We start from the raw sequence: 16,525 nt of genomic DNA on the forward strand, positions 1-16,525 counted from the left end.
GGATGAACTACCATCTGGGAACTTAAAAGAGAAACCCCTGAAATGGCTTCGGCCCAGTAAGGAAATTGGCCCAAGCAGCATTAGCGCCACCTCCTGGCCTATCCTTACAGGGATAAAGCTAACCTGCCCTCTCAGTCTGCCTCTTTCCCAGGGTGGTTCAGACAAGAGTGGTCACAGAAGGCACCAGTGGCCATGGGGAGCAAATAAAAGCAGAAGCTGGCACGTTACGTTTAAGCTTTACAGACAACAAGTAACTTTTAGTCCCATGAAGTATTTAGAAAATGATTACAATGGACATTTTTTTAAACTGTTTGAAATTAAAACTAACTGGGTGTTCACTTTCCATCAAAATCCCTGGGAAGGGATTCCACCTGTTGGCCCAATGACCTTGGCAAGAGGCGACACTGGAGAATTGAAGGGCAGTCTCTCCCTCCACTGGACACCGAGGACTGGCCTGCTCCTCTAGGCTCCCAGAAGCCAGCACCATACGCTGCCGTGTTTCCCTGAGGCCTCTTCAGAAAGATGGACAGTCAGTCAGTCTTGAGCACAACGACTTTTACAAACAGAGGAACTGACCCCCAGAGGCAGTGGGTGTGGCCTTAGCTTTTCAGTTAAAGGGTATGCAGGCCTAAGTGGGCACAGACCACAAATCGTTCTAACGGCCCTCAGTGCAAAACAGAGAATTTGAAAATATATGTGTTAAGCAGATGATCAGGGGACTTCAGGGGCAGCTGTTATCTCTGAATATTATTTTTATGGAGCCCATTTTTAATACTGGCGCTTTTAGGGTGAATGTAAATAAACCTGATCATTCTATAAATTCTGTCTTTTATTTCACAGATTTAAGTTAAAACAACATAAATCTCTTCTTTGGAAGCAGCATCTCTGAAGATAGCAGAGGCAGCAGCAGGATTTTGATACCCACTTAAAAAATAGTAATAAGGGAGTGACTTCAGAGACAAGCGTGGTGCTCAACTATTGGAGGAATCAGGCCACAGGATCTTCTCCTGGCCCCCATGTTAAAGGGGACATTACAGTAATCGTCCCGAGAGAAAAGGATCCTTGCTTGTACGTGGAAAAATGGTAAACACAGTCGTTTTACACACAGAGAGATCAAACTGAGTTCTTCAATGAATTGACCCTAGCTCCCCCACAAAGGTTCCATCTATGCCAAGTTCAGTGAACAACGGTTTGGAAGGAACATAAAACCTGGTCGCCATTCTTTACACCTGAAACCCATTTGGAAGCTGACCTCGGCAGGTATTGTATACCCTGTGCATATGTGCAGGATGGGAAGTATATGCCTATATATAAATATAAATACATATAAAGCTAACTTTCAGTGTTCAGAAAACAAAAGCTATCCCCATCTAACAGCCAAATTCCAACATAACTCAATGTGGACACCTCATCTGGTGTGCGCTGCGCTCACTGCCAGTGTAAACCCCACTGCGCCGGGCAATGATATACTGTAATGTCACATCGCAATCTGGATTTACTATAAAGGGCCGCTGACGGGCTGCAGAGCGGTAAACATTGCAGCGAGGTGTATTTCACACTGAGCTGGTTTTTATGAAGAACACTTCACCGCCCAGGCACGGCACCCGGGTGATGAATGGTGAGAGATGCATGACAAGCTTCATCATTGTTTGTAAATCTTAACTGTTCCTGCTCACTAACTCTGCAGGCAATTTTCAAAGACAGCAGCCGACAGAAGGACAGCACAGCTCTCCTGAAGGTTATTCAAGTTGTACTTGGCCTGGGGCCGTGCCTCCAAAGAGCTGGGCAGGGAAAATACACTCCCAAGTTACTCCTCGCTATGCTGGATGCAAAGCACCGAGGCCCAGCAGATTTGTCAGACGCGAAGTCTTAGCAGTGATCATCTGGCTGGTCTAACTTCAGTGGCTACAGCCACATGCAAGGCCCAGACCAAGGTTGGAGCTTCATGACTTTAAAAACAACAGTCACTGGGTAAGTGAGGATACAGGCAAACTTAGTGTGTGCTGTGCTCTAAATGGAAAGCTTCTAAGAGAAACTTGGTGTAGAGAGAGCTATCCCATTCAAGCCACCAAAGACCACTAAGAGAGTTGAAAACTGGTATCTTTATAAAAATATGATCTGTGAGGGCCAGTGAGATGGCTCAGTGGGTGAGGGTACTTGCTGAGTTCTATTTTGGGGTCCCCCATGCAGAAAGTCCCATAAGTATCCTCTAACCCCTCCCCCCCACAGCGAATACACACATGTGCACGTGCTCACACACGCTCAGACACACACACATACACAGTTACACATGCAAAACAAGTAAATATAAAAAAACTTTTAAATATCTGGGGAAAACTGGACTCCTCTTATTCATGTTAGTTAAACTAAAGAAACAAGCAGTATATCGTATAGAATAACAAACTGACTTAGCTTAGGATCAAGGAAAAAGTGAGTAAGGTGGCGTTCCTATCTCTAACTACTTACAGTTCCTAAGGTAACAACTGGGTACCTAACCTTCCAATACATGCCCTCATCAAATATGAGCTGTACTTGACTCTGTCCTGTTAAACAAGAAGACAATTCAAATACAGCCATAACACTAAGTGGCTTTCCCATCTGTAAGAGAACCATGTCAGCTGGCCAGCTGGCGGGTTCCAGGCTCTTCCTAAGGTTTGTGCTGGGAGCCGAAAGAGAGGCAGCTCGGGATGGGACATCTCGACACTTCAGAACCATGTTTCTGACATTTCACCACAACAGAGACAGAAATACCGTTGCAGCCACATCTAAGTAACCTCCCATCACAGCCATCATCTCTCTGAATGCATTTCAAACACAAACACGTCAGACCTTTAGGCCAGGGGGGTTTCAGAAAGACTATGCCTTCCCTCTGCCTCAGCTCCCATGCCTGGCATGTGGATACCAGGGCCCCTCTTCTTCCCGGCCCCTCAGCCACTGTCTCCACGCCTCATTGTCCTCATCTGTCACACGACAGTGATAATACAGAGTCTAAATACGTTATAGCAGTGAGTTGCACAGGGCACGTCTTAAAGACACTGCAGAAGTGACACGTGTTTGTAAGAGGACAAGAAGTGAAGTAAAGGAAGGGCAAAGAGAGACAGCAGCCAGGGAAAGTTGTTCCAAGATAGGAAGGAACCCTATCCCTACTGTTAAAACACTACGGACAAAGCTTGGAGGAAGCATCCTGCCAGCGCCCCTCCGTAAGTGGGAATACTGGTAAGGCCTCATCTGGGTCTCTTGCAGGGCTGCATTCTTCATCAAAAGCCAGACTCGTGTCAAGAATTAAGTGTAGAACTGACAGTTTCCCAAAGGCAAAATCCTACGTAATACAGTCCAGGATGTATGTAACCTAGTGGCTGTACTCCATACCTACACAGAACTAACATTTCATCGAGCACTTTTAACTCCAACTTGGTGAGATAAGAATAGAAATAATCCAAGAGTGGTCTTGTTCATTCAAGAGAACATGAAGCATCCCGGTAACCCTGTCCCCCGGCATGAGAACACACACTGGTCATTCCTGCTCAATGCTGAGATAACTGATCCCATGCCTTCCATGGAGAGTCTGACCTCCCCAAGGTAGCTCCCTGGGAAGCACCTGCCATTACTAGATGACAGCCTGGTGGCTGGCTGTATTAAACACTGGCACTTTGCACATGGGATATGCTGGGGGCCACCAGCTCTCAATCTTATTCAGATTGCCTTTGGAGGCTCTGCATTTCATGGAGAAAGAAAAAAAGACCTGAATAAAAACATCTCCGCTTGTCACCCAGAGCACATCAACTAGTCTAGACTGTTCTGTATGTTCTTTAGGAGTTGCTGGTCGCTCACAGTCTCTCTTCCTCTTTGCCAAGTTTCCATTCATTGGGAAATAACAACATACTTTATTCCCAAATCAAAAATGACTACCACTTCTAAAGGCTTAAAATGTGAATAGTCTAACTTCCCCATTCAGCAGACCACAATGTCTAAATGGTTTTGAAACTCTCAATATACAATACACATACACTCAGTTACATCAGGACGCCTGTGGGGCTACAACTTAAGCCTTTCTTTATGAAAACAACACTTTATTTTCACAGCCCACTGCCCAACACCTGCTGACACAGAAAGGTATAAAGGCAGGGTGATGGCCTTTGAGCCATCAGGAACGTGACACGGGGAGTCAGCGTGGACAGCCGTGTTCCAAGCTTTTACGCAGCTCTTTATGGATCCACAAAGGGAAACTGCTGATATCGCGTGCAGCTTCCCAGCTGAGAACTGGAGCTCTAAGATAGCGTATGAGCAGCACTGTACTGTGGGGCCGGGGCTGAGGACCTGAACTAGCCGTTCCCAACACGGGGTTCAAGTCTCTCCTAGGCACCAGCTTCTGTGACATGGGCCACTGAATGCTCCACTCACCTCTCTTCAAAGCAAGAGCTGACAATAACGGTCACATAAGGAAAATAAGGTTATCAGCCCAACTCTCTCTGAAATGTGGCAAACAAGCTACTTCCTATAGGCCAAGTTTAAATTAAGGGCAAACATCTTCTAAACACTGCATGAGACACAGTCACCTTTTCTTAAGGGTGGGGATGGTAAGAACCAGTGTTCTCTCCTGGGTCACAAAGCTCTCGGCGGAACACGCAGAACACAGCAGCCCTTGGAGTCTTGAGCCCACTTTCCACAGGACTAAGCCAGACCGGCACATTTTTAGAACATTCTTCTCCATGACAAAGACTGCCAGCAACACCAGCACTAACTAGTCTTGAAGGGAGGAAGTGGCTGTGATGACACCTGCCACCTTTTATGGTGATTGTACATCTTTACACTGGACCCCATCAGAACCTCACAACTCCCCAGGCAGCCTCTCAGAGCCCCACTGTTACCTTCACCTTCCAGAGCAGAGCCGAGTTTCTTCCCACTAGCTGCTGTCAAAACCTTACAACATCCATGTGACCTCACCTTCTTGCCTCATGCTTTCTGTAACTGTGAAGAAACACCATGGCCATGTCAACTCTCATGAAGGGAACCATCTATTGGGGGGGCTTACGGGATCATCCAGGCGGGACATGCAGGCAGACAAGGTGCTGAAGAAGGGGCTGAGGGTCCAACATCCTGCAGACAACAGGAAGTGATCCCAGACACTGGACAGGAATTGAGCAGAGGACTACCTCCACAGTGACACACTTCTTCCAACAAGACCACACCTATTCCAACAAGGCCACACCTATTCCAACAAGGCCACACCTATTCCAACAAGACCACACCTATTCCAACAAGACCACACCTATTCCAACAAGACCACACCTATTCCAACAAGATCACACCTATTCCAACAAGACCACACCTATTCCAACAAGGCCACACCTATTCCAACAAGACCACACCTATTCCAACAAGACCACACCTATTCCAACAAGACCACACCTATTCCAACAAGGCCACACCTCCTAATGGTGCCACTCACTCTGGGGGCCTTTTGTTTCCAAACCACCAGACCTTCTATAGCAGAATTGAACCTCTTCACATTGGACAGCATCAAAACCTCACAACAGTCATGTGACCTCACAGAGCCCACCCTCACCTTCCATAGCAAAACTGATGCTTCATCCCATTGGATGGCATCAAAACCTCACAGCAATCACATAGCCACATGACCTCACAGTGCCTGCCCACCCTCATCCTCCAAAGCAGGAAATGAAACCAGCCTCTGAGAAAGGATGCTGTTGCTAAGGCTACACAACTTCTGATCCATAGACCCATTTTAAGTAACCAGACTGTTCAATCCCCCACACAGCCCTCACCACAGAAGGTCACTCACCTCACACTGAAGGCGCCCATGACAAAGAGATCTGAGGGTGCTTCCAGATGGCAGCCCAGCCTTTGAGCTCCCACCTACAGAGTCTGGGAGGTGCTGCCAGGAGACCTTTCCACACAACACTAAACATGTCACAGGTGACTGCACAACCATTCTGCCTACTGTGCTGAGGAACAGGGGTCCAAGGCACCATTTCTCCTGACTGTGCTAAGATTATCACAGACGCTGACCCACGTCTTCTAAGTGTGTTTGACTTTCCCAATTGATCCAAACTTCACTGCAGGAGTTAATCTGCCTGCTAAGAACTTTTACTAAAGAGAGCAACACATAGAAAAGGTGTTACCCATGTGCGGTGGGGCACAGGAAAGAAGATGTCAGCATGAATGCTCCACGATGTGGTTAAGGTTGTCACTGTAGATATGAGAGCAGAGAGACAAAGAAGCAGACTGGACATGGCCAGGGTTAGGGAAGTGGAGATAGCGGGATAGCAAGGAATAGAATAGGAAAGGATAGGATAGGATAGGATAGGATAGGATAGGATAGGATAGGATAGGATAGGATAGGAGGAGAATATACGAACAGCGAGAATAGCTGGGTTATAAGGGGTTCTGGGGTAGGGAAGTCCCTGAGCTTGAGGGAGCTTAGGGTAGGGGAGTTTGGTGAGAAGGGCTGGGATGCTGGCTCGGACTCTGAAATGCATTATAATGTGTACTTGTGACACTAAGGGAGCCAGGAGGCAGCACAGACCTTGATGTGCTGACAGAAATCACAGGTAACCATATGTCCCTCTGCCAGGTGAGGGAAATGGCTCCTTTTGGCAGACAGGAACCGGTTTCCCAAGTCCCTGAGGAATGCTGGCTTTTATCTGTCAGAAATCCTCCTAAGATGCAGTTCGTTTCTGGATATACATACTGACTGCCTTGAAGACTGCCCGACACCTAACACTACACACCTACAGTGAGACAGACACACTGCTGTGGCACCCCCACGTCATCCACTCTGGAGTGGGCATCATTTCCTGAGTGTTCCCACAGACACTTCTCAAACACCCTCTGTGAACTGGCCACACTTTCTCTGACACCAGTCTTCTTCTTGGGCAAAGCAGTGATTTCCAAACTATATGGAGCGAAGGACCTACGCTTTATTTACTTTGAGTTTCTAATCTACTTTGATTAGATACTTTTATAGTATAATAAAGATGAATTGTGAGAGCTGTAATTGAGAAAATTAGAAAACAAGTTAGTGTTGGTAGGGCATGGGAAAGTGGAGCCTTCATATACTGATGGGAATGTAAGAAGGACAGCTGCTGGGACAGCAGGTTAATGCGCCTCAAAAAATTAAAAATAAAACTCCTACAGGACCTAGCAATTCCACTCTGGATGGTTTGGATAGACCTACACTAAAAAGGTCTTGTCTCCAGGATGGCACTATTAGGAGGTGGCAGAACTCGGATGGGGCCGCAGGGTCTGTAATTCTAAGGAGGCAAGAAGATGGCATGTTCAAAGTCTGGCAGGACTACTGAGTGAGTTCCAGGCCAGCCTAGGCTACCTGTGAAAACCCTGTAGCAAAAAGGACAAAAGAGGGATGGGATACATCTCAGTGGTACAGAGCTTGCCACCTAGCATGTGCCTGACCTTAAATTAGTTCCCAGCAGGAGGTGCTTGCATCACTGAGACACATACCCTTGAAGAAGGTACAGGGCTCAAGCCTCTTCCTGTTCCATTTCGTCACCTGGCTGACAAGGTCAATCGCTTTATTCCAGTGTGTACCTTTGGCATGTGACTCCCCACCAGAAACCAAAGCAATAGGCCACTAAGTGATAGATAGGGACCTCCAAAGCTCAGAGTCAAGACTAACCTTTACTCTTTGAAAGCTACTTAATTCAGTCATTGTAGGGAGAGATCTTAGAAACCTGTGCTGCTGACCACGGCCACTTTGGGCGTGGCTACAGGTGACTACTGGAGTGGGAATTTAAAGGCTGTGCAGGAGAGAAGCAAGCTCTCTCATGGGATTCCAGTTGAGTCTCGGAGACCAACAAAACGCTGATCTCAGGTTCTCGGCCTCTGGTATAAGTGACTTCTCCCTAACAAAGTATCAAACAACATTCCTTCCCTGTGTACCTTGTGAGCTTAATATTCCCCGATAAGTCATTTTTATCGGTGTAAATTCAGAAGAACCAGGAACAGATAATCAAAAGGCATGTATGAGTGTCATGCCAGCAGTATCAATTCAGGGAGTCAAAGAACTGTCATAAACCAAAGTCCACCAAAGGATGAATGAACACAACACAATACACTGCAACCACAGAGTAGTATTCAGATATAAAAATGGATGAAGTCCTAATTTATGTTAAGTGTGGATGAATCATGAAACTATGCACTTAAGAGAAAGAAATTAACACAAAGGGCTATGTGTTACCTGGTCCACTGGCACAAAGCATCGAGAATAGGGAATTCTGGAGGCAAAGAACAGGTTACCAGGGGCTTAGGAAAGGAAGAGTGGACATAACAGCTTCATGGATATGAGTCTCCTCTTCAGTGGGTAAACACGACTTAGAACCATACAGAAGTGACAGTTGCCCTGTGACATTCACAATGTCCCATCGGTTTAGTTTCAGATGTCTCGTGATTATCTTATGTGAGGTGCAAGTGAATTACTACAACAAAGAAAGATAAAAACTGCAAGCTCCATTTTTTTTTACATCAAGCTCACTAGACAGCTAGAGGCTCTGCCAAGTGTCTCCTAATTCTTGATTCCTTTGTGTGATACTTTTCTTCAACCAGTAGGGAAGGGATCTGCAGACCCACATGAGCTGTCACTCTGGAGGTCACTGGCCTGGCTCCCTGCGTCCTGCTGGATGGTTCGTCTTTGCTGGATATGAAACCAAGTAAGAGATACACCTCTAGGTGGGTCTTCAAGGGTATTTTCCAGGACTGATGTCTGGGGAAGGGGGCCTCCGAGAGACAAGGAAGTCCCAGAGAAAAGCTGTTGCTTTTTGCCTGCCCGCCTTCACCTCTTGCTAATGAGTCCATCTATCCTACAGCTGTCATCGTCACTGCTGCCACTGCCCTTTGCTAACACAGAAATACATTCCCTTTGGACTTCCAGAATGGACTGAACACCAGGGGCTGGCTCTCCACGGATGCTCCAGAGTGCAGTACCAGACTAGGACTTGCTGAGTCATGCAGCCTCATAGACCAGCAGCGAGTGGTTCCCAGGCTCTCTAAACATGAGGGAAGGCTCCAGCTCCGGACCAGATCAGCAAGGTCATCCTTCATGTTTTTCCCTGGGAACGGCCAATGGGCAATCCCAGCTTTCCTGTCCTATGGCCTGTCAGACACTGCTTGGCTTGGTTCACGGAAGTGCTTTCTTCCCTCAACTTCTGAAACACCACTCACACGCAGTTTTCATCCACATCACTGCCTCTCATCTTCTTCACTGGTCATTCTATCTACCAGTGCTCAAAACGCAGAGGTCCCCAGGCTCCAGACTCAGCCCTTTGTGTCCCCTCTGCAATCCTGTATATTCACTTCTCCAGGTCATCTTGTGAGACCGACTTACACAGTCTGTGTACTGAACTCTGAACTTTTTGTTTCTAGTAGAGGTGTTTCCCTCTCAACTCAGACTTCACACATCCACCTTCTGCTTAGAACCCACGTCCACGTATCACAGACTTCTCAAATCTGGTCTAAAATCAATCTCCCAGAGGCTGAGAATGTCCCGCAGTGGTACAGCACTTGCCTGGTATGAGGGATCCTGCATTTGATGCCCAGAACCTCGAACACAGAGAACAATCAATCCTGGGTGGCACACGTATGTGACCTCAGTTCCCACCTATGCACACATCCCAGCCATCGCTTCAGGGTGGGCAAGGGGTCTGCTCAGACCTTTCCCACAAAGAACAATAGGAGCAAGGTAGCAGGGAGGAGATTTGACACTTTTTCCTGCTGCCATTCATTGTAAATCCAGAGGGCAACATCAAGCTCACACCTATTTCTTTAGACACTAAGGTGAGCTGGACAAGACGGCACATATCTGTCATTCTAGCTACTCCTGAGGCAGGAGGTTCACAAATTTAAAACCAACCTGATTTACTCAGTGAGTTTAAGTCCAGCCTGAGCAACTATCTCAAAGTAAAACCCTTTTTAAAGGTCTGGGGCTGTAGCTTAGTGGTGCAGCACTTACCTGGCAACCATGGGTTCGAGTCCCTAGCTTGGGCAAAGAGAGCCAATAAGTTACATTTATCCATTTAAAAAATTGAAAAAATATATTAGTGGACAAATTCATACTCAAATAAAAATAAAAAACACTAAGCCCACTTAAAACACTGTTCTTCAAAGCACCTAGAAGACCATTTGGAATATTTGACAAACATGTAGAAATCATAATTTACTTATTTAACCAAAGGGTTTCAACTCAGCCATGACTCCAGTGCTAGGCAGAACTAGTGACCAGCCAACCACTGCCAGTTTCTCAGTGACTAAAATGATGTCCCAGTCCCACTCACCACATCCTGCCATGGTCTCAGACCCACTATCCCAAACGGCCCAGCCTGTTGGTGCTAGAGTAAGAATCCTAGGTGATCCCTCCTTACAGGGAACTTGTTTCTAATTTTCTATATGAAAATGAGTCTCTTGAACAGTTTCATCTCCAAACTGTACACTGGCTCTGTCTGACAGCAGAGTTGGGACCCTGACCAGGCTTTGGTTCGCCGATGGGGCAAGCTCACTTAAAACAGGCAGAATCCTTCATTCCTTCACTCAGTCACTTTCTCAGAGCAAAGAGTGGCTGTCAGAGCAGACCGAAAAGGAATGTGAGGCGTGTGCTCTTCTTAAGGAGCAGGTTATATGTAGATCCCAAAGGTAGCGCCTCGGAGAATATGGATATTTATGAAACAGAGAGGACCCAGTCTACTCCAAACATGGCGATCCAGCATTAGCAAAGATGAGCGTGCAGCCACCACTGTGCACTTCAGTCTCTTCACGTCAAAGCAGCTGTTTCCATGACCTAACTGTCCTGTAGCCACGGAAGCTATCATTGTATTTCAGGAGTAAATAAAGCAGCATTTGTCCCATCTTTTTGTTCCTTTTGCTGTTGTTGACAGGGTCACCTGCCTAGCTTTTAAAGATTTAAGTCCGTACGTGAAAATCTGGTCATAGTTCTGATTCTCATTTTACGAATATGCTTTGCAAAGAAACCCTTGGCCTGGACGATGGTTCAGTAGGTGAAGGCGCCCTACCCTGACCTACCTGAGGCTGCTGAGCTGGGCTCAGTGCAGGGTGGGGGTCTACGAAAAGGTCAAAGAAGACAACCACCTCCACAAAATCCTCTGACCTTCACACCCACACTGAGGCCCTCCCCCTTCCTTTGCAAAAAACATAGAATAAACGAAAAATTTAAAAACTCTTCCTCTATAGTCACGTTATTTAGGAAATTAACATCTTCTATTTAGTACAAGATAATCGAGAATGTCCTGATCAATCTCTTCCATGTCACTCAGGACTGCCCTGATTGACACTTCCGGGCTCCACAGTTTGCTTTCTAGCTTTCCTAAACCAAAAGACAATGCAGACGTATAAATAACTTACAACCGGGCTCTGGAAATTCAGCCAGGAAAGACCTGCCCACCAACTCAGCATAGCTGTTGGGGAGAGGGTTAAAACTGAACTTGAGGAATTGTGTATTTCAAAGTGCTTCGGTTCATTAAACAGTCTTTTTTTTATTTCAGTCATATCAGAATTATTTGCATTGCTACTGCAGAAGTCCAGATCCACTGTATTAAAAAATATTTTACTGTGTTATTTTATTTTTCCCCCAAGAGATGAATGCACTTTGACTTTTAGAGCAAAGATGTGAAACAACTTTCATATACAGAGCTTCACTTCATAAGAAAGCATGTGGATTTGAAACACATTTTAAGTCCTGGGCACTGGGGGATCTTCCCAGGGCCCTTGATCAACATCAGCAATGAGCGCTGGGGTTTGATCCCTAGCAATGGGGAAAAAATGAGCCTTGCATGTCACACTATTCCTCAAGAACACAGCATTCAGAGACTGCAAAGCCAGTTCATCAGTTAAGAGCATTGCCTGCTGGCTCTTCCAGAGGACCCAGGTTTTACTTCCAGAATCTGCATGTTAGCTCAAAACCATCCACAACCCCACTTCCAGGGGATCCAATGCTCTCTTATTTAGCCTTCAGGCATCAGGCACACATATAGACATACATGAATTTTTCTTAATTAAAAAAGATAAAAGAAAATAACATTTGTAGGGACAGAAGTCTACTGTTACCACACATATTCAGAAGGGAGGGAAATGTATTAAGAATAAACCAACTCAAAGGAGGCTTTTTATGTCTGGTATTGGGATTTTTGTCTGGTGGTCCTTGGCTCTTGGAGGAGTGCCATCAGCTCAGGTGAAAAAAGTTCATTAAAACTATATATGTCTATGTTCACACTGAATTACATGTTTTAAAGGTGACAGCTTGTAGTATGATTCCATGTGGTTTTTCAGTCATCCATGTTGTTGTTTTCCTTCCCTCACTCCCTCCCTCCCTCCTTCTCTCTTTCCCTCCCTCCCTCCCTCCTTCCCTCCCTCCCTCCCTCCCTCTTCAGGAAGGATCCCTCCATTTCCCCTGTACAAACACATAAATGCATGCAATACAACTGATGAAAAAGAAGGCATTAATTTGAGGGAGAGCAGGGAGAAGCATGGGGCGGAGGCTAGGAGGGAGGAAGCAGAAGGGAGAAATGTTATAATTAAAATACAATCTAAAAAGTAAACAAACAAAAAGACATATCTTTAATCCCAGCACCTGGGAGACAGACGCAGATAGATCTCTGTGAGTTTAAGGCCAGTATGATCTACAGAGTGAGTTCCAGGACAGGTTCCAAAGCTACAGAGAAACCCTGTCTAAAAAAAAAACCAAGAAAAAATGAATCTATAAAAAAGAATAAAATAAAACAAAAGGTAATCACCAATGTCATCTGGTTGTAGACCCTGGGAACTACATTAATGACCTGCCTGGTAAGTAGTTCTAATTAGTGCAATAGTGCTACAAGTGTTAAGGGAGTAACCAATCACTTGCTGCTTATTTTTATGGCCCATACCACAAAATAGGACCCATACTCAACATTGTCAACAAGATCAAGAACTTATGGCTAGATATATTATGGGCTCTAGAGGAAAACCTAGCATTACCCTATTAAACAGACACAGTACTAAAAACAACCGTAAGTCAATGCATCTCTCAACCTTTATCAGAGAAGCGTCTTTTTGCAATAGATGGTAATTGTAACAGAGACCCACAAGAGAGCTTTTAGAGTGCTCACCCCTATATCAAACCCCTTCTCCTCAAGGCTCAGGGGTCTATGTGAAAGAGCTGAAGAGCCAGATGTGGAGAGTGACGAGAGGAAGCACACTTTCCAGACATAACAGGGCAATTACACAGATGAACACACAGCAATTGTGACAGCATGCACAAGACCTGTGCTAGCTCAAGCCAGCGAAATGCCAGCATGTAAAGGCCCACCCCTAGCTAAGAAGCTATTGGCATTTGGTTGCTGCTTAAAGAAGAAAAGTCATGTTTCTTTACAGATGTGACATCTGGTTTATCAACCACACTCCAGGGCAGGTCATAACACAAATTGGACTCCACGGCGGAGGGTGGGGAGGGGGAGGAGGAGAGGGAGGAAGAAGTTGGGTGGATACAAGGTGTGAGATCTGGGAGGAGCTGATATTCTCGAAGAATTAATAATAAATCTTAAAAATCCCCCAGATCTCAAATCCTATGAGCCATACCCACAGAAAAGTACTCCCCTGCTAGGTATCATCTCAATCCCAGATACCCACCACAGAACCTACCGCTTGCTTTGGCTTCTGAGTAGGAGGGGCCATCCTCAAAGGTGAAGATCTGGGACATGCTCTGGCCCAGGTAGGAGGGAGGCCCGTAGTATGAGTGCATCCTGTACTGGGAGCTCACCGGGTGGCGGCTCTCTGCGCTCTTCATCTGCTTAAGAAAAATCAAACACCTTTGTTAGGGTTTGAATATGAAGTGTTCCCCACAGGATTGCATGCCCAAGGCCTGGTCCCCTTCTCATGGCACTAGCTTGAGAAATTCTGGGAACACTAGGAGATGTGACCTAACTAGAAACAGTAAGCTCGGGGAAGGGGGGCGACTCTAGAGGACAGTTTGTCTTTAACCCCTCCAGTATCTGTCTTTTCTTCCTGGGTCCCACAAGATGAGCTGCTCTGCTCTGTCACACACTCCATACCTCAATTTCGGCATATCTCTGCACCTTATATATCGAGGTAGGGTCTTTCACTTAAACCCAGAGTTAACCAATTCAGCTACTCCAACTGGCCAGCTTGCTCCAGAGATCTCATCTCCACCTCTTGACAACTGTAATTGGGTGCCCAGACCTGCCCCATATTTATACAGACGCAGGGCATCTGAACTCTGAGCCTCACGATTGCATGCCAAGCACTTTACCCACTGAGCCGTATTTTCAGTCTGTCTCAGATTGAGAGGGTGTTGCTGTGGATTCTGTAAGTGCTTCAGCAGAACTCCAGCACCCTTCAAACTAAAGCTGCAGACTTCCCAGGAGCCAGTTTCACAGTCTGAAAAATGAGCACTGGCGTAACAGTCAGGGGCCAACTTTAAGCACAGATGCCCATGTGAATAATGGGCTCCCTGTTCTGGGTGCTGAGTTAGTCGCCTCTCCTCAGGTTTGACAATATCTACAAGTCAGTTCTTCAAGGAAATAGTTCTCAATATCTCCTGTGCACAAAGCAATAGGACTTGAGCCCACAAGCTCTGAAAACTGCTGCATTTTTTCCTTTTGCTGTGGAAGTACATACAGATATGGAAATAGTTAATATTTACCATGACTTCAGAGCAACAGCCAGCAAGCATTTTACTATAAATGGCCAAATAGTAACTAATGGAGGGTTTACCATGGTGTGTCTAGGCAACAGCAAATGAATGGGCATGGCTGTGTCCCAATAAAACTTTATTTATAAATATGTGGACAAGCTGTCAATCTTGATTCTCACTGGAATAAAGGAAGAAGCTGATGCCTTGCTTCCACCCCTTGAAAATCTAATTCAACTGGTCTGGCAAGTGGCCTGGACCCTGGTCTTTCCCAAGCTCCCTAAGTAATTCTAACACATCCCAAGACTCTAAAAATAACCGATATGTATCATATACCAGAGAAGAACAAGATCCTATGTATTTAAAAACAGTTAAAAGGTCAAGTCTGACAAGCAGATTGGCCAACAGCTGCCACCCAGCATGCACACGGCCCAGAAAGCTATGCCAACAAATGGCACTCTTTCAAACAGCTCACTGAAAAATAAGCGCTGTTTCAAAACATACATATGCTTATCATCCCCCATTTAATTCTTTATCTTTCCAGAAAGCATCAAAAACTGTGATTACTTAGAAGTTAGAATTGAGTTATTTGTTTTCAATTACTCAGTTTCCCCAATGCCTCCCTGAGACAACAGAAGACTTCCAGCAAAATAAGGGGTGGGGGATACAAAAGGCCAAACTCCCTTTGAGGTTATTAAGATGTGAGTTTGCTGAGGTCATCAATCACTTCAGCTACATCCAACTCGAAGAATAATGCATAAGGGCTGGAGAGGTGGCTCAACCATTAGGGACTGAACTCAGAAAATGTAGGACCACTACAATAACCATCTACTCCCAAGCCTGCAAAAGAGGAAGGGTTTGTCCTCTAAGAATACCAAGCCCTCTTACACACCAAGTTAAAACTGAGTTGATGTTCACTCCAAAAAGCCTGGGAGTAACTCCAGGTCACTTCCTGTCCCCTTCTAATTTTAGACAGACAGCTGATAATAAACAACACAGTTCTGCTACTCTGGCCTTAGACAAGATAGGTAATGAAGCCTTTGAAATGTATATGATCTCAAAGCAGCAATTTTCATTTGGGGACAAGCTTGTCCCTGTGGGGGAGATTTGGTATCTGGAAACATGTTCAGTTGTCATACCTGAAAGCTAAGAGTTGCTACCGGCATCTAAAGGCCAGCAACACTGCTATACTCCCACAGGGCCCACACCAGTCCCCCTGACAACCAAGCCTCCACACAACACCACAACTATGCCAAGGCTGGGAGACCTCTTTCAAACTAACCTGATACCCTGAAGACCCCGTCCTCACCTCTGGGTGAGAGACAACCACGGCAGCAAATGGAAGAACTGTTCAGTTATGCTAACGGGTGTTATAACTCTCTCTCTCTCTCTCTCTCTCTCTCTCTCTCTCTCTCTCCTGTTATACAATACTAACTTGTTTCTTTGAAATTCCGTTTATTCCTTTATATTAAACACATAAACAAACCAGGCAAAACCTAAAAAATCCAAGATTCCAGTGAATTACGTCTGCTATTATTGTTAGCATGCGGTGGCTGGCAAGCAGGAGACATGTTTTATAATCTTATTACCCGCCCCAGTCTCTGAACTGTAGTGTGACCCAGACAGGATCCCAGCAGGCAGCAAATGCATACCCTGTTAGCATTAACTCCAGATGAAACCGTGAAGCTTGGGGCTTTGTTTACTGAACTGTTGAGAAAATGCACAACTAAAATCTGAGCCACGGCCTCTTTTCCTGCACCCTCACCCGCCAGTAACATCCCAGGGCAGCTCCAGAGCGTCCGACCTCATCACTTCCTTTCTGAAAGTTCTTGAATCCTATCTGCCGCCTGTCTA

The 16,525-nt window shown here is 45.8% G+C and overlaps 1 protein-coding gene across 2 annotated transcripts in view; it reads right to left on the reverse strand.

The window, feature by feature from the left end:
* The window catches only part of Dmrt1 (doublesex and mab-3 related transcription factor 1), a 103,567-nt gene that overhangs the window by 32,660 nt on the left and 54,382 nt on the right, over positions 1-16,525 (reverse strand). Inside the window, exon 4 of one of the 2 annotated variants that reach the window (XM_040732395.1) lies at positions 13,663-13,810. In XM_040732395.1, coding sequence (XP_040588329.1) covers positions 13,663-13,810 — 148 coding nt within the window. The remainder of the gene's footprint in view (positions 1-13,662; positions 13,811-16,525) is intronic. The other variant, XM_005063728.4, reaches the window with a different exon arrangement.

This window comes from Mesocricetus auratus, unplaced genomic scaffold (genome assembly GCF_017639785.1).
Source record: "Mesocricetus auratus isolate SY011 unplaced genomic scaffold, BCM_Maur_2.0 Super-Scaffold_4256, whole genome shotgun sequence".
In the NCBI taxonomy this organism is placed as follows: Eukaryota; Metazoa; Chordata; class Mammalia; order Rodentia; family Cricetidae; genus Mesocricetus; species Mesocricetus auratus.